Source organism: Cylas formicarius, unplaced genomic scaffold, assembly GCF_029955315.1.
Source record: "Cylas formicarius isolate icCylForm1 unplaced genomic scaffold, icCylForm1.1 PGA_scaffold_8__14_contigs__length_24414737, whole genome shotgun sequence".
Lineage (NCBI taxonomy): Eukaryota > Metazoa > Arthropoda > Insecta > Coleoptera > Brentidae > Cylas > Cylas formicarius.
The window spans coordinates 1,708,433-1,730,413 of record NW_026844361.1 but is presented as its reverse complement, the minus strand read 5'-3'; the positions used below and the strand labels follow the sequence as shown (position 1 = coordinate 1,730,413).

General features: G+C 35.3%; 2 protein-coding genes across 5 annotated transcripts; one reads left to right on the top strand and one right to left on the bottom strand.

The window, feature by feature from the left end:
• The first annotated feature begins 589 nt into the window (after window positions 1–589).
• On the top strand, window positions 590–7,095 carry LOC132705832 (zinc finger protein 664-like). Its single transcript, XM_060676746.1, has 2 exons — window positions 590–1,523; window positions 4,317–7,095. The coding sequence occupies exons 1-2, from the start codon at window positions 643–645 to the stop codon at window positions 4,819–4,821; spliced, it is 1,386 nt and encodes a 461-aa protein (XP_060532729.1). The 5' UTR covers window positions 590–642; the 3' UTR covers window positions 4,822–7,095.
• LOC132705831 (protein Malvolio-like) lies at window positions 4,952–19,725 on the bottom strand. 4 transcript variants are annotated; one of them, XM_060676744.1, is made up of 9 exons: window positions 19,647–19,725; window positions 18,240–18,410; window positions 17,841–18,190; window positions 16,676–16,920; window positions 13,780–13,988; window positions 10,745–10,934; window positions 8,811–9,063; window positions 8,485–8,760; window positions 4,952–5,777 (listed from the first exon to the last, which is right to left on the bottom strand). In XM_060676744.1, exons 2-9 carry the CDS (start codon window positions 18,408–18,410, stop codon window positions 5,723–5,725), a joined length of 1,749 nt encoding a protein of 582 aa, XP_060532727.1. In that variant the 5' UTR covers window positions 19,647–19,725; the 3' UTR covers window positions 4,952–5,722. The 4 variants fall into 4 exon arrangements, with proteins under 4 accessions (XP_060532727.1, XP_060532728.1, XP_060532725.1 ...); XM_060676745.1 differs by lacking the exon at window positions 19,647–19,725 and adding an exon at window positions 18,648–18,837 and having other exon boundaries at window positions 4,952–5,892; XM_060676742.1 differs by lacking the exon at window positions 19,647–19,725 and adding an exon at window positions 18,648–18,837.
• Window positions 19,726–21,981: the final 2,256 nt, after the last annotated feature.

Below are 21,981 nucleotides of genomic sequence, written 5' to 3'. Positions count from 1 at the left end.
CAGATAACTGTTGGGCACGACTACCAGGATCATTCGCCCATTGCCGAAGAAATGTAATTGTAATTATGCGTTTCACAAAAATGTTGGGCTCGACTGCTAGGATCATTCGCCCATTGCCGACTTCCGTCGAGGATTTTCGTTTCTGGTCATTGACCACCACGTACAAAGAAGAAAAATAACCAATAATTTGCTCAGCTAGCAAAAAACGATTTTGACCGATACCAAAAAAATCGGCTTCCCCCCGCTTCCACCGCGGACCATCCGGGCCCATCCGGCCTCCATACCGGCGTGAACAGGGAAAAACGACGGGGCCGACGACGATTATCACTTTAATCGTACACTAAACACTCAAAACACTAAATCCACCCCGTGGAAACTGATATCAAACTTTTTGGGCGAGCGAACGGAGGTTAAACCGCCGCGTGCAATGCTCCACTACAGAATCGACCTCCAAATTTGAAATAAAAAATTTCAAAATTTCTTCTTCTTCTTCTTACGCAATTTTATTTGGGACACTCGTCCATTGCCATTACTTGTCGAGGTTATTCTTTTCGTTATAAAATCAAAGTACATTTGAACTACCGAGAACGCCATCTTTTTATTGGTTATGTTTACATACCCTGGGCTATAAACAAATGCAAAATGCCGAATGTTTTGGCTACGTGTTGCGTTTGCCTGAAACAATGCTTGTATTTTCAACGGGTGATGGATCGCGATCAAGGCGACCTGCAATACGTAGACAAACTGAAAATTTTCGCCCCGAACGAGGTATGGTGCGAGGAATTTAATTTGTGCAACGACTGCGTCGAGAAGCTGGACGCGGCTTATGATTTCGTGCAGACCTGTTTGAAAAACGAAGAGTACCGCAAGGAAAAACTCAAGCTCAAAGAAGTGAAAATCGAGGAATCGGCTCCCTTCGTGTGTGATGACTGTGGTAAAGGTTTCAAACTAAAGAGAACGTTGAACCTTCACATAACCCGGATACACGTCAAGCCCAAAAGGAGCGTCAAACAGGAATCGAGCCACGTAAACCTGAAAGAAGAGGCTGAATTAGATAACGGCGACTACAAGCTGGAAATACCGGAGAAATATGAGTTGCAAGAGTTTGAAAATGATATCGCGGAGACGGGCAGCAACTACTCCAGCGAGGAAGAGAATAAGGACGTCCGAAAGATGATGTTGGGCAAGAAAAGGGGCCTGCGGAAAAACAAACAACCTCAGAAGTGTGAGTACTGCGAGCTCGCATTCACGCGGACCGACAAGTACACCATACACGTGAGGTCGAAACACACGTTCGAGAAGCCTTACAAGTGCGACCTGTGCGACGCGAAATACTTTAGCAACCACAATTTGGCGATTCACAAGCGCAAACATACCAACGAGAAGCCTTACGTTTGCTCGGCGTGCGGGAAAAGTTTCATATCGTCCAATGATCTGTGGCAGCACAGCAAGATACATGAAGTCATTAGGCAGTACAAGTGCGGCGAATGCGAGCGTTGCTTCAAAACTCACAGCAATTTACGGTAAGTGCCGACCACAGACGTCCTTAAAGAGACCCCATAAGTCATTCGTAAATTTGCTGTTGTGATGGAAATATAGGCATTTGGTAACCACGTAAGGTAGAAGAAAATAATTGCCTCAAATGGCGTGTGAGATTATAGTGTAAATTAAACAAACTTGACACACTTCTGAAGATGAAAACCTGCCATAGATAATTCTTTTTGCTTTTGATGGGCACGTTTACTTACTGTGGACACTCGCCCGAACATAGATACACAAAAGAAAATAAGCAAACCATGAAATAGGTGTTCGATTTGTCCACATACACAAGAAATTACATTTCGAAATTTAAACCGCCAAATTTGCAGTATTGCAGCATTCAGCTTTTGTAATGCCAATATCCAAAACCACCTTTTCACTTTTAAAAAGTCACTTTTATAAAAACTATTGTTCAAAAATGAATTAAATATAGGCTTTTAAATACGTAGGAATATTATTCTATGTTCTTTGATATTATATATGTGGTGTAGCCTATAACGCTATCTCTTCAATAAGAACGTGAAACGACATACTGTAAGCAATCGGTGAGTCATCACGAAAAGGAGATTAAATGGCCCTAGATATTGGATGTGATATGTTCGTTTAAACGTTTTGATTGCGGCGTTTGACACTGACAAAGTGAAAAATTAAAAGTAACAGTATTATCGAAAATGAACGTGCGAGATATATTATTATATATATATATATATATATATATATATATATATATATATATATATATATATATATATATATATATATATATATATATATATATATATATATATATATATATATATATATATATATATATATATATATATATATATAAATTTATAAAGATAAAGATAAGAGGATTTTTTTTGTAAGATTTGTAAATAGTATGTAAGGGGAATTGCAAGTATGGACCAAAAGTGCCAATTTTATTATCCCGAAAGCAAGACGTTTTACAATTTAAGCATGACAAAAAAAGGTTCTTTTAAACTTAACCCCCAAAAGGTAAATGAGAAGGCTGTGTGGTTTTTAATATTATGTAATATTGAGGAGGTGAAGGTATCTCACAGATTTAATCTTCAGATGTTTCTGTCTGCGTATAATAATAATAATGAGTCTGTTAATATCCCTCGCCGTTAAAGCCCGGGCACAAACTAAATTAGCATATGAATATAATTAACGACTGGCAGAGAATCGTGAAATAATGGGTTTTATTTTTTCGCGAGGGTTTCTTAAGCAGTCGATAGAAGCCAATAATTGACATGTTTGGTGTATCGCAGATTTGTTGCTTAGGGTTTAAACTCCGTATCAACCTCATTTTTTGTTAACTGTTATTGTAGTCGAAATAACATGGCCATAGGCATTAAGCTTAAGGTTATGAGCGGAAGATATTTCGAATATGGAATTTAGGTCTTCGATAATCTTTGTAGCTGCATGAAATACTTGATTTGCAGCAGTTGGCAATCGTGAGCGTAATTATTAAGAGATACATGTTTCTGAACGACACATAATGAAAACCGGCATTGATTGTTATAAAGCAGAAACGAAAAGTGTTTTTTCTTTTTTTTTGGCTGATATTAAACAAAAAAACCAATAATGGTGTCATTCCAGAAAGGTAATGCGTCAACTATAGATTTGTAACAAAGAATAGGAGCAACAGTTTTAAAATCAACAGTATCAAAACCTTTGCTATAAAACAAGACATCAGTTATTTTAGTAAGCTTAATAACACTACCAAAAGATTTAAGAAAACCAGACTGTGCATCCGGGATAATCTTGTTCTTGCATATTTATTTCTAGAATCTTCGATACAGTAGATAGATGCTCATTGGTCTTAAATTTTTTGATGTTGAATCTCATTGGCATTCTTCCAAAAATCAAGAAATATTGAATACCTAAGGCACATATTTGTGATATGATTTGACGCAATAAAATGATACATTGTTCATTAGAAAAAAACATTTAAAAAAATTTGGTTACTGTCCTGGCACAACGGAACACCCTGTATGCATAAAAATACTATAAATAAAATTTATGCTTAGTCATATACTTTTTGCATTTAACTTTTTTTCCTCAGTGTCATATTGAATGAGATAAGAAGGTATACGAGCGTCGTAGATAGACTAACCTGTACTTATTTAAAAGTTGAAGTTGTGATTCAGTTTTAGAAACACACTGCGTGGAAATAAAGTACTGCTAAAGAATAGTATGAAAAAATATATTGCAAGAGTATATGAAAACAATGCAACATTCAAAAAATGGCGATGCTTCCTCGAGTGCTCCTTAAAACTTATATTACTTAGTCATAATAAAATAAGCGGGATTATCAAAAATACTTGCAAAAATATGTTGTTCACGAAAAAAAGTGCCTCTTCCTAAAAAATCATGCTTGGTGAGAAAATAAATTTGCCTATTCTACATATTTGTAGTATGTTTTAAACATTAAAATAATATAGAGCAATTAAAACGTATAGTTTTTATCCTCTATATTTGATATTATGAAGACGTGTAGTGACGTAATCAAAAATGATTCGTATGTCAGCTATATTACTAGCATAATCATAAATAACGATTAGAAACACTGACAAACAAAATTCCTGTGTCAATTTACGACATCCAGTAATGAATTAGGTAAAGATGTCATGCTACGACGTAACCTCACAATTTCTCTGACTGGATTTTATCAGCTCCTCAATGTGATGACTCATACTTTAGCGTTTCGCGGCCTTGTGATGTGTAGGTGTTGCGTAGACCATAGAAAGCTAACGGCAAAACTATCTTAGGACGCACAAGCTCCAAATGCACTTGGACCCGGCGCTGTGGAAGTTCGTGTGCACGGTGTGCGGAAAAAAGTTCCCTCTAAACAACAACCTAATAAAGCACATGCGCAGACACGAGGGCGTCAAGCCGTTCGTCTGTCATTTGTGCGAGAAACGGTTCGTCGAGAAGATCGACCTGCAGATGCACCTACTGAGCCACTCCAACGAGCGACTGTTCAAATGTAACCTGTGCGACAAGGACTACAAGAAAAAGGAGACGTTGCGTCGACACCTTAAGCTCGAACACGACGTGGGGAACATCAAGATCAAGAAACCGGAAAAGAAGCTAATGTGCCCAAGGTGTCCGAAAGTGTTCGCCTTCAATAACAAGCTGCAGAGGCACCTGTTGACCCACACGGGCGAGAAACCCATCAAATGCGACTACTGCGAGAAGAGGTTCCGGGATAACTACGACAGAAATGTGCATTTAAGGAAAGAGCACAACTTGGAACCTCTTAGGAATTATTAAATGACTGTAAATGTTTTTTTTTTTAATTCACTATCATAAGCGCCGCTTTTTGGGGGAGACTGCGTGTGAACTGCAAAGGAGAGGAAAGCGGGGATTGTTACCACTGACAGGGTTATATTTAAAACATCTGTAATTTTAGTTGTTTTATTGAAAAATTACCTTATTTCTAGCAACAAACATATAAAAATCTATGGTGTACAATATCACATGGGCAAATATTCTACTATCAAACCCAACGCGCTTTCAGGCTGTCGCAACTATCTGGATAAGAAATTTACGTCACTTTGTTTTGTGAATAAATATAGTCCAAACCGGTCTTATATTAGCGGGTTTTAGGATTTATCAACTTTCACACTTTGGTTTTTCTTTCATTTTGTTTAACTATAATGTTGTTGTAGTCTATAAAAAGTGTCAAAAGGAGCGGCATGACAATATGAACGGGAAAACGGTTAAAAGAGAGCTAAAAGAAAAACTGATACCAAATTTCTATTAGACAACTCAGCATTTAGTTCAAAGAATTTTAAAAAACTACGTATTTCCTCTTGGCATAAATATAGTACTGCAACAAAATAAAAAAGGGACTCGTGGGATCTAAAATGAATACTGGATGTCGAAGTAGCACATAACGATAAACAGTTTACTTCATTTATACTTTTTAGTATTCCTATATTATGAATATTATTTTATTTTATCCAAAATTTCCTGTACAGTTCTTAAACTGACTCCCACTGTTTTTGCTACTTCTACATAATTAGTAATCTTTGGCTTGCGTGATAAGACTGGATTAGACTACAACGTTAAACTTATTTTATATCTGAGTAAAGCTTTATAAAATTGTATAAAAAGTAACGGTGACGACATGAGACTCGAATGAGATCGTAAGGTTCGATTTGTTGATAAACTAAAACCTATCGATTTCCATTGCAGAGTTGTAGCCCTCCCGATTGCGACTCGAACTAAACAATGAAAAACGCGATTTATTTAGCCTCCGTTGTGCCCAATGCAAAATCAATTCGACCTTAACAATCCACCCAGACCAAATTTCCCGATTTCGAGTTAGACGGTTGCATGCTGTCGAAAATAAAAAAGTGGGGTTAAGATTTTGCCGCTCGTCGACACCACCGACACGGAAAGCAAGTTAACCCAACCACCTAAAAACGCATTTTCAGAACTACGTCGCGTCGCCAGCGATACCAATTGACAAGCAATACATGGTTTATTATTACTAATCCTAATAAAACAACTCCATTGAGAATCGTATTTGCTTACAAATCTGGTTTCCTCCTGCGTCGGTTTTTGGTGAGTCGAACTTGCTAACGTTTCACCAATCAATTTGTTAGCGCTTCTTCAGAAGTTAAGCAAAACTGACTGACTCCCATATTGGTGCCATTAAGATTATTTGGTTGTTTATGGATTTCTATGGATTCTCGGATTTTTTGAAAATTTCAGAAGGATTCTTGACCATGAGACTAAATAAAATCTCGTTTCTATAATTTTGGTTTTAGATGGAAGATAAAAAGTTCGAATTAGTTCCATTGAAATAAGAAGGTTTGATTCTAGGTGATTTTAATATATCTAAGTTGAGAGTTTGAGGAATCGGGGGCTTTGAAAAAGAGGGACTCTACGTCTAATGTCATGGTTTTTAATTGTTTAATTAAGTGAAAGGATTTAAAATTGCATTACAGTAGCCTGGGAAAATTTATTTGAAAAATTAACTTTAACTTTAACATTTGTAGTTGTTGGTAATATCTGTTATCTATAATTATATGATGCTTTCAAATACATAATAATGGGTACGTTGACTTTACATGGAACGAAATAGACTTTAGTGGAAGAAATAAGAAACAATCCTTATAAACAGTGTTCGGTTTTGATTTAAACCTCTTATTTATTTTTATTTGGTATTAATATTATTATTTGATTTAGAATTTTTTGATTTCTTTTTAGGAAAAGGCTTTTCTGCTTCATGCTTCAAGATTTCTCTGTTTTCTTTAATTTAATTTTCATACTACTAGCAGTCTATCGTGTCGCATTACTGCTTTTTATATCTAATAAACGCACCAAAACTAAATTTTGGGAAAAAAAGAACGCTCTCGCGCGTTGACTATTAAGCCAACAACATGTACCAGTTTTCCACCATAATTGGACTAAGATCTCATTCTGGGACCCCGGACTCTTACCATAGTGATACTGGTAAGTATAACGATTTTCATTTAACAACTGCGTTTCTACAAAAGTGTCCTTAATAAATAGAAAAAAAAAAACGAAATACAATCCAAATTATGCGCTATTGGGGTGCACTACGGTACAAACAGCACCATATTTTTTTTTTCGAATGAGCCCAGACACGGAACGCAGCAAAACGTTCAAAAAATTCCAAAAATACTAAATAAAGCCTATAACATAAAAAATATATAAGTAACATAAAAAGTTAAAATAAATTCAACTAGGAAAAGTGTAGCTGGATTGGTGTTGGGGCTGGTCAATTAAGAACTTCTTAATTGACTAGTCGAATTCGATCAAAAACATCTTGCTATTGTCAAGCGTTAACTATCATTATTTAATAATAATATGTATTTTGTAATAAATTATTAGGCGTTTGTGATGTCCAATTTGCACTCAGAGAAAAAAATGCGTTTTCAAAGGCACAAGAAATCAAAACTTTTCGTACGTTTGACAATATTTTGATATTGATTTGTTTGTAAATTATTAGTCTTAGTCACTTTAAAACATCAACGATGTTCTTTTTTTCCTAATATTTAATGTATTTCGTATTTGTTTGAAACGGAATTATGTTAAAAACAAGTTATTACTTTCTTACTACAAACGTTTTTCCGTTCTCTTATAATAATAAGATGACTACATAAATCAAACTTAAGGGCAGTCGGTTGTTAATTCTAAAAGATTTTTTTTTTACATTTTAAAAAGAGAACAGGGTCTGTTATTATGCAATCTTTACCAGCCAATAGAACAAAGATAAAATCGCCTTAGCGGGTATATGCGCTCTTTCTCGATAGTCCACTGTTGTTAAGGAGTGACTGCAGTTTGCATTTTCAGTGTTTCCAAGTTTTTGTAACCGTTTTCTGATTGATTTAAAAAAAAAATTGTTGGGTACTAGCAAACAAGCTATGTACTATTCATGTCATATATGGACTGTATAAAGCATTACAAGAAGTTTTGAAAGATCACATTTTATTACACCTAAGTAAAGGCAATTAGGTATGAAAAAAATCTGTTCGTTTTATTTTAAGTAATAAAATAAAACTTTTATATTTCATAAAAAAAAACTGTTACTATAAAATATGACTTCACATTTAAAATAATATTTTGTAATGCTTATTTTATTATCTGTTGTTTGAATAATTTCCTTTTCAATCCCAATGCAGACAATACTTTTGTTTGTCAATCTCTCTTCTCCGAGTATATCACCCTCTTCAAGGAAAACCGAAATACTATACTTAGTGATTCCATTAAGTTCTCATAACGACGCGACAGCGACGTAACGCAAACATAAATAAAATAAAAATAAAAATTTTATTTTAATTTTATAAGCTGCCGATCAATGCTGGCTAGCGATACGAGATAGTTCTGAGAACGAAGCTTAACATTCCATTGACAAACCGATACGTTTTACACTAAATAAAGATTAAAAAATAACTCTACCTTGAATAGCTGGCGGGATGCACCAACGTGTTGCCTTCGACCGGCCCGACGACCAACTTTTTCACCAAATCGTACTGTAAGACGCGGGTGTTTCCCATGGAAACGGCCATGTGCAGTACGAGGTACACGCAAAATACAATATAAAGCAAGGCCACGATGGATATTAACGTTAAGGGCAGCCAGTAAAGATCGAACTCGTTGACGGTGCATACGACAAAGTAAATATTGATCGATATAACGATAAAACTGAGCAAGATCGACGCGACCTTGTTGGCACTGAAAACATTATTCGATATGCGATCGTTAAGCAAGTCGAAAGTACTCACGAATCGTTGACGAATTCGCCCATGATTTGAGGATTGCTCGTGAAAGCTATGCAAGGTATCGTGGCAAACGGTAATTGCATACTCATGACCGCGTTCAAGATGTCGTTCATGCTGGTCAGATCGTCTATGTTACTAAAAAAGGCTAAAAGAAACGTCGGCACTATTGCTATGCTTCGGGTAAGCAGCACGCGCTTCCACCGCGACCATTGAAGGTTCAGGAAACCTTCCATCGCGAATTGACCCGCGTAGGTGCCTAGAATTAAAGGTGACATTAAATCCAACACCAACTTCGCCAAAAATTGAATGAGATGGTTTTTATTTGATGAAAATTCATTTAAATAAGATCACAGAGTAGTTCAAACTTTTCAGGAGAATATGTTTATTTACTTTATGAGGACTCTTTCTGTGTGTTTTTCTGAATTTAAATGAGTAGCGAAATTAGATCTTCTTCTTAAGGTGCCTTTTCCTTGAAGCCCATTTAATATTATTTGTTGAAGCTCTAAATAATTATTTGGAGGTCATATTTGTCCATTATCGCAGCTTCTTAAGCCAGGGAATCCGTCTTCTTCCTAATCCCCTGTTGCTATTCATTTTGCCTTTGATTATCCAGTTCGCATTTGCCCAAAATATTGCGTCTTTCTTTTACAGAGGTGCATAAGCTCTTGTCTTGTCTTGTTCATCCTTCACAACACTTCCCGTATTTGTCATAGGACTCATGTAGGTAGGATATTCTAAGGCTAATTGGCATATCCTGTTAGTGATTAGTGAGGCCTTTTAAAAAACTTGAAAACAATGAACGCAAGAGGGCATAAAAAAATGAAAGTTTGGTACCTAATAACGCTACTGACTAAAATTTAAAAAAGCACGTTTTTGAAGACGATTTTGAAATATTACATACAAAAAAAAAAGTAGAAAATTGAACTCGAATTGCAAAAACTGGGCTAGAGCTTTTTTAATTTCCCTACATTAAGGGACGCCACTGATATACCTTTTTATCGCCTTTAAAGGAATGTGCCCAGTCGCCGTCACTTTTCGAATGATTTTAAACAAAAAATTGAAATTTATTTAAAATCAGAAAAAAATCGGTAATTGCAAAATCTTTAAATATTTCTAAAACTGCTGCTGCTGTAACAAAGATATTACAAAAATATGAAAGTCGTGGTGATGTGGAAAAGACGTCCAAGTCGCAAAACTATTTCCAGAATTGATAACCATTTTTAAAATTTCGAATCTTGACCCCGCGAAAATGACCAAATACCGTTAAAAAAACACATTATAACTAAGTAACCGGCGATATACGCATAATATGTATACGGCGCCACCTGCACACATTTTTTTTTTCAAAAATACCGTCCTATTTTTTTGTATATTTTCAAATTTAATTTTTGTTAAGACTGGGTCATTTTCTGGTATTTTCTAAATAAAAAATGTATTATTGTTCATTCATTGAAGACCAAGTAATAGCCAACTATTAATTTATTACTAAAAATATTAGTTTTGAATGAACTCAATAACAGTGATTGAAAGCCGAAAAAGAAAGAAGACTTTCAAGAACACGAAAAGCAACCTATTGCGTTTTTTATTACTATTACTTAAGAAAAACCAAAATAAGGAAAATTAATAACGGCTTATTAAACAATAACGCCTTTTTCACTTAGAAAATACTAGAAAATGACCATGTCTTATAAGAAATTAAATTTGAGAATATACAAAAAAAATTAATGTTATTTAAAAAAAATTGTGTGCAGGTGGCGGCCATCTGTTCTTGGTCCCAATCATTTTTAAACACCCTGTACAGCACGAAACGGTTACATTTGAAAAAGAAGTGGTTATTTAACGTACCAGCTATTCCAGTTTCATCGAATCTAAATTAATTATTTAAAAAAAGAACGAAATCTTGGAAGAACGAGGTTAGTTGCAATTGGGGATCCTACCCGTCATGGTTGAGCTTTGCCCGGCGGCCAGTATACCCAGCGCCCAAACGTACATCGCTACGAGGCCGTAAGTACAGCCCAAAAATATTCCTCCTTTGTACAAGTCCGCGTCTACGTATTTTTCACTCTCGGGGCCAGTGTCGGGAAACACTGACGCATTTATGGAAGGCTGGTTTAAACATTTTGCGTGCTACAAAGAAATAAAATTGGAGAGTTGTTGCCATCAAATTAACATGCTTCAAATTCTTTAAACAATAGTTTTACACGGACAATAAATTCATAAAGTAATTTATGAACTTCTTCATAAAATTGTTAGCTACGCGCACTGGCTTTAAACTGGGAAGGTCAATTATTTGACATCTCAAAATGACAGAGGTGTAAAATGGCTTAATAGAGCACTGAATCTTGAAAAAAAAAAAAGGAACATTCCCAATGTTATAGGTGCCTTGTATGGGTATTTCGCGTTGATGGATCTCTATACTATAATTATAAAGGTGATTCTAGCGTTAGTGACGCTAACTATAACTGATGGTCGAGTTTTTAGGCAAAAGCTTTAGCACATAATAACCTTAACTTACTTGAAGTTTTCCAAATCAGGCCCTCATGTTACATTAACTGATGCATCTTTTCCACTCACTCAACACATTTTGAAGTCTTATCCATTTAGAAATATGACTAGAGAAGAGAGATTTAACAATTAAGCAGGGCAAAGCGAGTTGTAGAAAATACTTTTGGACAACTTGCTAATCGCTGCAGAATTTTCTTAACTATTAATATAAATTTTCAAAAAGTTAAAGATATAATGTTCTGTTATGTTATTCATAATTTTTTAAGAAATTATATTTGTAAATATGGTTTAACACAGCAACGTGGTAACTGAGGAAAAGCCTCTTGTCTGTCAGTTCGGGAAGAATTTAAAGAACATTTTGTTAATGAATGTGTAACACCTTGACATTGTAATTTTCACATATTTGAAAATATAAAACTTTTGAACTGTTTTTTTTTTTTTAAGGAACTTTCATAGACAACGAAACAATCTTACCGCGATTCAAGTCTACCTTTCACTGATATATGGGAATCTTTTAGTACCGTCCCCTCACAGTAAAAGAAAAATTTAATGAAGATAACGACCGAGGTGAAATGGTAATAGAATTATGTGTACACAACGAACTAAGAATTAACAACATGTTCTTCCAACACAAACCTCAACACAGATATACTTACGTATGCCATAGAAACAAGACCCGATACAAAGAAAACAAAACAAGCGCTAAGAACAACTGAAATAAAAATATTATTAATTAGGATTAAGATTAAGATATCCGGCAACAATGTAATATTCAAGATAGAGTAAGATGGGGACGAGAGAGAAGAAGAAATTGGAATCAACACATAACGAGAATGGAAGAGCACAGATTAGCAAAGATCACAAGAGATGGAAAACCCGAAGGGAAAAGATCAAGAGGAAGACCACAAAAAAGATGGCAAGATAGCTAGTCATCAGAATCACCAATAAGATTAAATATTATCCAGTAAACACAAGTCATTGGACTTAACGTAGGAATAAAAAGAATAAGAAGTTTCAGTTAAGCAAAAATTTATGAAAATTAGAACAAGCTCTATTTAATAATAATAATAATGTCTATTCTAAGAGAACAGTCAGAAGAACAATTATCAAGGATGGTGGTATTCCACATAGTTGTTCATAGAACCACTCGAGACATCTGATTTTTGCGAAAAAAAAAAAAAAAAAACGACCGAACAAAAATATTGAGCCATGTTGGAGTTTATTAAGAAGTTTAAGGGCTGATAAGAAAAGCAATGTTGAGTAGCTTGCAATGACTAGTTTGCTTTTATGCATACATGCACTGGTTATAAGTTTCTGATACAAAGCAACAGAAACAACAGAAATGAATTTCGAACCTCTCTTGGATTTTGAACCATTAAGAATCTGCATAGGGAGAACTGACATGATCATATTCCCGCGAAGTGTATGTAAATCTCAAACAGACATTTTACATATTTTTATATACCATATATAAAAGTTTCAGTCTCAGCACTTTTTCAGAATATCGGATACATGCTTTAAAAAGCTTAGATCATAATTAATGCTTAACCCTTAATTTTTAGCCACTCTAATAGGACTAACATCACTCCCATTGAGTTTTATTTTGAAATTAGCAAGATTACCAAGCTCAACTATATTCCGTCCAAAACTAATCAACTTCGTTTTCTAGTTAATAAGTATTAATCTATGAGCCGTGGAAATTTTACTAATCACCGAAAGATCCCCATTAAGTTGTCGTTTGAAGGAAATATATAATTGAGTATCATCAGAGTATTGATGTGTTGAACAGTGTTTAATGAATTTCGAAAAGTCAAAGATGTATAAAGACAAAAGAATAGGTCCCGATATGTTATCCTGAGCAACGCCTTGAGTTACGGGTACGAACTGTGAAGCTCCATTAGCTAACACAACACACTGAAATCCAAATACTTAAGCTTTGTATACAAAGTTTTATGGTTTACAGTGTCAAAAGCTTTACTATAGTCCAAAAGAACCAAACAGTATCTCCATTTTTATCATTATTTTTATAATAAAAGTGATATGTGGACTCGGTGGCGCGGTTTTTGAGACCAAGTAAAATTTTCTCCACCTCTCGAAGTGGTGTACAGAATGAAAATTAAAAGTCGCAGCATAGTGACATTATGATTGATTGCTATAGTTCTGTTTTATTAACGAGACAATATTATGACAATTACCATTAAGTTGATGCATCCTAAGAAATAAATTGCTAAAGTCCTGCGCACTGCCAGTAGATCAACAACTTACATTGCGGCATATATTTAAATACTTCAGAGTTTTCCAAAATTTGTGAATAAATAAAGAACTTGTTGAATTTGTTTCACGAGAATTTGATAGTGTATAATACTTGTCAAATTTGTTCGTCGACCAACGTCATAAATTACTTCATGAAGAAATTGTCGGTGTAAAACTAGTATCACTCTTTCACATATCGACCGTCAATACTCACGATATCCGCGTTGGTTTGTTCAAAGAGTCCGTGAGCAAAGACGGCCACGACGAATATATTAATGACGAAACTGACAAGTAGGGCGATGCAAGCTTCGATGAAAAAGTAGCGGTTAGCGTCGCGCACTTGGTCCTTTTTCGTCCTGTCAATGTCGCGCGATTTTACGAGGGCCGAATGCAAGTACAGGTTATGCGGCATTATGACGGCACCTAAAAAGCAGACATACAACTCGAAAACAAAAAAACTTTTTGTTTTTGTTTTTCGGGAGTCAATTACTACTCGCCTCTTCATAATCCCGAACTTTTCGTATTTAATACGAGGGTCACTTGAAAAGTTTTCGACCTCCCTTGAAGATCTTACTTACCAAATTTTCAGCCATTTTGGACGGTTTTTAGTTGACAGTAATTTCAGGGAGCCTATGTGAGTGTTTTCGTGAAAATGGAAAAAATTGCAATACGCCTACGCAAATTAAAATTGAGTTAAACTCTGTGTATGGGGACCCTGAACCGTCATTTACCACAGTCAAATTTTCGGCAGGTGAACGGAAACGTGGCCATAAGAGCATAGGAGATGATCAACGTTCGGGACGTCCAAAAACTGTAAACTATCGACGATAATATTGCTAAAGTTTATCAAATCGTGTTAAACGACCCTTGAATTAAAGTGAGAGAGATAGCAGAGATTATGAAAATGTCCGAAGAATTGGAAACCGGCTCTAAAAAAAGCAAAAACTGGCTGGGAAAATGAAGATGACTTTTTTTGGAATAGCCATGAACTCATCTTAATCATAAAGGAAAACCCATACATCATTACTTGACAAGCTGAGGGCAGAAATTGCGAAAAAACGGTCACATTTGTAAAAAAAATCCTGTTTGACCAAGATATACCTCAGCGGTTTCAATGGCGAAAACCCACGAATTGCAGTTTGAACTGCTTGACCATCCGCCTTACTCACCAGATCTAGCCCCAAGCTACTCCTTCTTTTTGTTCCTTCGTCTGAAAACTGCGCTCGGAGGACAAAGATTTTCGTCAAATGAGGAGGCAAAAAATGCGAAAAAATATGTTGCATCATTGTTAGATCGGAAACTTTTCAAGTGGTCCCACAGATACTTTTATAAGCTTTTGATACTACTGTCAAAAGTAATAACTGTTTTCATGATAATTTGGAAGCGCCAATTTGTTACAATAGTTAAATAAAATTTTTCAAAGAAACAATTCCCAGGCTACAGTAATGCTATTTACAAATCTTCTGCTTTCCTCATGCGTCGTTGTTGACGAATCAAACTTGCTGACGTTTCGCCAATAATCTTGTTGGATTCTTCAGTGCTTATATATTGTTAGAGGGGGGCGGAGCAACATTGTCTCGGTTGACTGATTCCCAGATTGGTGAAAGGTAAAGACCCGAGTCGCGCTTAAGATTGTTTGGTTGCTTATAGATTTCTCCAGATTTTCGGATTTTTCACTAGTGGAAGAATTATTTGAAAATTCTTGCATCTAATCAATTCTTCTACCAACGAAAAATCCGAAAATCTAGAGAATTCTATAAGCAACCAAACAATCTTAACCGCGACTCAGGTCTTTACCTGTCACCAATATGTCAAGTCAGTTTCAGTTAAGCTCTGAAGTAGCTAAAAGGATGATTGGTGAAACGTCAGCAAGTTCGATTGATCAACGACCGACGCAGGAAGGATACAGAAGATTTGTAAATAGAATTAAATAAAATACTACTACTAAACCCTCAAATTTTTGCAAAAGTATCTTTGAAAATTTGATTATGTGTTATGACCGCATATTTTGAAGTCGTCGCGAAATATTTTTGGATAAGAAAGGACTGTCTGATATAACCCCATGTATAATTTCCTGGTTAAAACAAATAAAATTTTTAGAAAATCGTATTTCCGCTTGCGATTTAATCTCTTTTGGTTGTTCAGAACGTTTCGATTCGGATCCGAATTTTAAAAGCTTCTGATATCCAAAAACCAATGAAGTATCGCACTCCACGTTATGAAAAGTACCAAAAATATGAAGCTTTCTAATGACATCTTAAAACAGGGCATACAAAATCGCCAACAACGCCAAACGTAATAAAATGGCATAAATAATAAGTTTAGCTGCATCAAATTGCAAAAAATAGAATTCCGTAGAACTTTCTCCATTTCCACCTTTTTTCTATCTCAGTTACTCTCTATAGTCAAAATTACTTAGTACAGAGTTTTTTTAAATTACTTTTACAAGAGATTACGTATAATACCGGTGTCAAATGTTTTTTCTAATTTTAACCAAAAGTCATTACTTGATAACATAAACAAAATTGAGAACATAAATTTTAAGTCATTTACAAAAATCATTGCTAGAAAGTACCAATATAAAACACTTTTAGCGCCATTTCAAACTTGAATGTGCTAGTACGGACTACTAAAAAATCTGCAGCCATGGTCACAGGCAGGCCAGACCCTAATTTTCTTTTTCTTCCTTTTCCGACATTACGTTGTTTGTTATAGAAGATTTAGCTCTATGGGTAAACTTAAATTAAGTTAAAAATAAAATTTAAAAATCCTACAAAGGCGCCGAAAGGCAACCAAAAATAAGGTTTAAGTTTAATTATGTGAATTTTTCGGAAATAAATCAGAATTTCTGAAAAACAACATGAAATCTGTGGAAATTAATTCAGAATTTCTGAATTAGGTCAAAATTTATAACTAATACGTCTGAATATATGACATAAGTCTCTCCTAAGGGAGAGGGACAATCAAAACACCTGTAAATCTGATGTTTCGATTGGCACTGTCCTTTACAAGAGAATTAAGTCAGATATTTTGACTCATTTTGCAAAATTTCTGACTTATTTGTCAAAAATTCTGACATAAACGCTTTCGTAGAATTTCTACAACAATACCTATAATTCCAACTGCCTGCACTAGAGCTCTGGTGTCGCAACCTTCGCACCACGGTACAAACAGACCTTGGACGACTCCTATGGCGTTAGGTTTAGATCTGACGTATTCAAAACCAAACGTCACGCCCATGATTGTAATTAAGAGCCCGAAAAACGATTCCAACCTTCTCAATCCGTACTTGTCGAACAATAAAAACGTAAAAGTGTCGATGATTGTTATAATAACTCCACCCCAAATTGGTATCCTACAAGTCACCATTTTTAACAATAAACATGCAGGGCGCCTCACCGGGAAATTCGTCGATATGGTATGAGAAAACTGTAAGTAGCGAAAATTTCAAAATTTTCAATTAAACTAACGTTGGCAGGCCCAATCAAAATGGCGATACAACGGGATATACCGGGGAAGGGCGTCAACTTTCTTATTTTAAAGGGAAAGGTCCATACGTTATGGTTATTGGATTTCCAGAAAATTCTAGTGTTCAAATTCAAATATTGCCAATGGACTGTTTTTCCTTATCAACAAAGATTAGGAGCGGCTCCAAGACGCTACTCTGTGGTACACCCACCCCTTTTAACACACACACTGAGTCAACTTAATGGCATCCCTCTCTTAGAGTCACTTTCTGCAACTGTCCCTCCAAATATGAGGTTAGTCAATCCTAAGGCTTCAGTCCACATTTAAGATAAGTTTCACCAGCTAGTAATTTTATACTTTTCATACAGCTTCTGAATGGAGAAATATACTATATTTATGTAGATTTAACTTTTTGGAAGTCAAACTGGACCTCAAGGAAGTTATTGAACTTTCTTAGAAACAATATGCCTAGTTCTTTCATAAATTCTTGAAAAAAACTGACAGCAAGCCTGTCTATCCCCTCTTTATCATTCTTTTTATATATTGCCCTTATATAGCATTCTTCAAAGCTACTAGAAAAATACCTACCCTGAAAGACTCAGTAGCAATATTTGTACATTTTTCCCATACGTAAAAGCATTAATATATAGGGTGTTCCATTCCAAATAAGAAAGTTGGTACCCATGTCTGGGATATCTGCCATTAGATTAATCCAAAATTTTAAAATTTTTGCTATTTATAGTTTTCCCATAATATATCGCCGAAATTTTCAGTGGGACACCCTGTATACTTAAGCTGGAGGCCCACTTCTGCGCGGAGAGAAGATAAATAGCAACCGCTGTGCCGATGACTTCTTGCATGTCAGACCCAATTATGGCAATTTCAATCATCAACCACAGAATTATTCGTGGAACCTTCTTATATTGTCTGTGGCACATTTCGGCCAGATGAAGACCAGTGACGACTCCTAGCCGTGCCGATAACCTTTGCATCAATAACCCCAAAAATGTTGCCCACAGAAGTACCCATAACAATTTATATTGCGCCACGTTGCCACTCCGAAGATCACTTTCTATATTTCCCGGGTCTAAATAAGCTATGGACATCAGAAACCCGGGGCCAGTAAAGGCCCATAGTTTTTTGAAGCTAAACCCAGACTAAAATTGATAACCTTAGGCCCGATTTATTTTCATACGCGACACTTACATGGGATACTTCCGGTATCGGTATTCGTTCATCAGCAAAATAGCTTTGATTTGGCGCTAATAATGTAGATTCAGTTGGCACCTCACCCGGGTCTCCGGCGCCTTCAGAAAGATTCGGGCTGTAACCGTTGTTGATGTTGCCGTTAGGACCGGGGCTTTCCTTTCGAGACATCTAGAAAATTTTAGTCATGAAAAATAAACGAAACCATCGAATTTTTGCTACCTTGTAAATTTGATTCAATTAATTCGCTTATAGACACAAATAACTCTCCCAATATGAAACTCCCATTAATGTGTGTTTGTTTGTAATAAATCTTATCAAATTGGGGAACAAACAACGCTTGTTTGTAATCTCCGATATTAAAGCAAATATACTTTGTCTGGTTATAATTGATGGAATGATTTTTACCTTTGTTGCGAAAATCAGAGATGGGCCAGTTTTTAGGATCAAAGCGCACCATTAACAATGCCTTTAAATAAATAATACGCCTAACATAATTTTATGCACTTTATCTCTACGTCGACAAAGTTGCATAAGTTAAAATATGATTAAAGCAGAGCCAAGTTTCTTTGAATTTAAACTAGTCACCAATCATATGTTCAGCCGGAACATTTGAACTAATTTCACAGAATAACTGTTTCTTTGTTTTTAAAGTGAGCACATATAACGTGGATAGTCGCCCATTACTGACATCCATCCAAGATTTAAGCCTGTTTTTCTTTTGTATCTTAAAACTGCATTGGAGCAAACGCATTTTTTTCATTTAAATAATGAAACAATTCGCAATTAATGTAACCTTAACAAAAAAGAAATCATACATAACCAAAATTATTAGTTGCCGCAACCATGGTTCGTTATATTTTTCGATCCTTGTTGCCAAATCATTCCTTAGGTCGTGTTCCTAGGTATATTTAATATTGCCGATATCGGCAGTTTTAAATGATCAGGCCATGATGTTGGAAAATTGGACCCTTCAAGAACTAAGTTTTAAGTTATATTTAAAATTCAATTTTGCATACTTCAGCTTTTATGAGGTGAGGCTAGCAAGGAGGCGTCTATTTAAAAGTAGTAGGTTGTACACACAACAATGTCTTTTACCTAAAAGATAAGCGGACCTGGAAATGCCGACTGTGCGGAGCATCAGGAATTATTTCGTTTATTTTCAGAAGCCTTTAAGGCAGATTTCTTTGAGGCTTTTTGGTATATCGAATAAATTATATAACGAATAAATATGGCAGTTTGGCAACCCAGCGGTTGCATGTCATTTAGCTGATATAGTTAAAATTTACCATTTTACTGCTGAGTGGTAATGTGCAAGAGATAATACGGGATTCCAAGATAAATCAGTTATATTTTCACAAATTTTAAACAAAAATTAGTCAGCTTTAATGGTAAAGGCGTGCTTACCTTTTACTTTCTTTCCAAACGATCACCGTGGTACGCCCCCGTAATTGTGAAACCTAAGACTGAGAATGATCAAATAATTTTCAAACGCAACTGAGATTCAGAGTGACATACAGCATACACAGTGAGCGTGTCAAGAAAACTAGGTTTTATTTGAACAAAACTCAGGCCGTTAATCTGTTTGCTTTTGCGAAAATAACAATCGCGAATCCGTTTTTGGAAAATACCTAAGTGGGTCAAGGCTCAGTCTTTTGATAAACTTTTAAATTCGCAATAACTTGAAGTCGACGATCCCAAAAACAAAAGAAAGGCTTTAATAAAAAACATTTAAACAAAATCTTGTAACAGTCCTTGCTATCGGCAAATCGAAGAGCAAAATCGATAGTGACATATTTTCGAACGAACTGCTCGGCTCATGAAAACGATATTATGGAGCACCAAGGAGGCGCAAAACGTGAGGTACAACGATCCGCCCGCGCTGAGCAATAGAAAGCAGTACCCACACGACTAGACACTTCTTAATCACAGGAGAGACTTATAATATTTAGCTATTAGATAATCTCCGGCAGCTATGATATTTTCGTAGAGATGGGAATGCATACCTCTAAATTTTACTCCATTTTCTTACTAAATTACAATCTCCTTACACTTAAATAGTTTATCCTGAACATTTAATGAGATCCGGGCATATTTTGGAAAAATACGGTCCACAAAATTTATGCTCGTTTAGGCAGAAATTGAGATTATGTATTTTTTTCCCATACTTTGACTGCCCCATATAAAATTGTGTTGTGACGCTACTGATCCAGGTATTGCCACCAAAATTAAACCACAGACTAAGGAGGTGATGCACTGCTCAATCAGTTTATACAGTTTATATATAGGTGGTGCCGTTTTGGTGAATTCATTTTAATTACTTTTTGTAAAACGAAAGGAGACGTTCACAAAATTTTCATTTTAAAATACAGAATGATTGTTTAAATTTTAAGTTTTGGGGCACTGTTCGTATTTCGGGTATCACATGAAAAGTCGAAAAGGTGAAAAGCACACCCGATATATATTTTTAAGTAGCATTCGGTGGCATAGTAAGTTTTTTTTCTAAGTGGTTTCGTCTCTTTGAACGAAAAAGTTTTTTTTTAATAAAACATCCCATATCTTACAGAGCAATTTGATTCCGCTTGGTATGAGCTTCTCAAAAATGTATAACAGTATGAGGTTATTTTTTAAAAATTTTCATGAAGGTAGGCATTGGAAAAAGGATTTATTAAATATCTAAAATAGTTACCTTATTTATTTCTGACAATACTGTACATACTAACACAGATTGATGATTATATGTAATATAGTGGCCCTACTACGGTAAAAATTGATGTACCGCAGGTAGCTATGATATTATCGTAGAGAAGGTATGGATCTTTTGCGCATGCGTCTCCCCCAACTGGTTGAGTTGCTACATTACCGTAATTTTTCTGTAAAATTGATTAATTTTTATAAGACCGCAACATCAATCTCTGAAATCCGAACATAATTGGCAACGCCGTGATAAATAATTACTATTGTCATTGTCCTATGCCATTGCTGTTTTCATTTTTGGTGTCAATATCTCCGTACCGTACTCACACACAAACTTGTATAATTTGTACTTTGTTCTTTTACGAAATTACAGCAAATGTGGCAAATATAGGAAAATAGGATATTTATCAAACTGGAAAATAAACTTACACAAATATTGACATGTGAATTTACTAAACAGAATTCCCTACATTTTTAGGTACACTTAAATAGTTACGAAGAATATTCGAGTAATAGGTTTTATTGTACAAGAATTACAGAAAATACAAGAAACCAATTAATCTACAAGTTGAATTTTTGCTAGAACAAGCATAGGAAATACCCATTGTCAACTACTGTCTATAGGAGGTACTTGTTGAACATATTTTCCACTTAGATGTTTCTTAATGTGCGATTATCTAGCATCTCAAAGTTATTTCAACCTATGAGTATATGAAAACTAACGCTTTGCGAACGAACGAACAAACAAAGACGCCCAATTAATTATAGAATTATATTTACCCCGGGTGCTACAATTCTGAATTGCTTTTCCACACCTTAACTCCGTCTTTGACTTAGGATTTCGATATATTTTGAGATAATAATGATGTAAAAATGCAGCATCCACACATGGACGATCTGTCAGCGGCCATGTTGTTTGTTGAAAGCCGCAAGGTCTTGGTTAAAAACGAAATTTTAAATCTCGCGCATGTGCAGGTTGAATGGAGCTTGTCAAAAAAAATTTGCATATTTGCTTCCATGCCTAGTACAGGAACTTGTGAAGCAA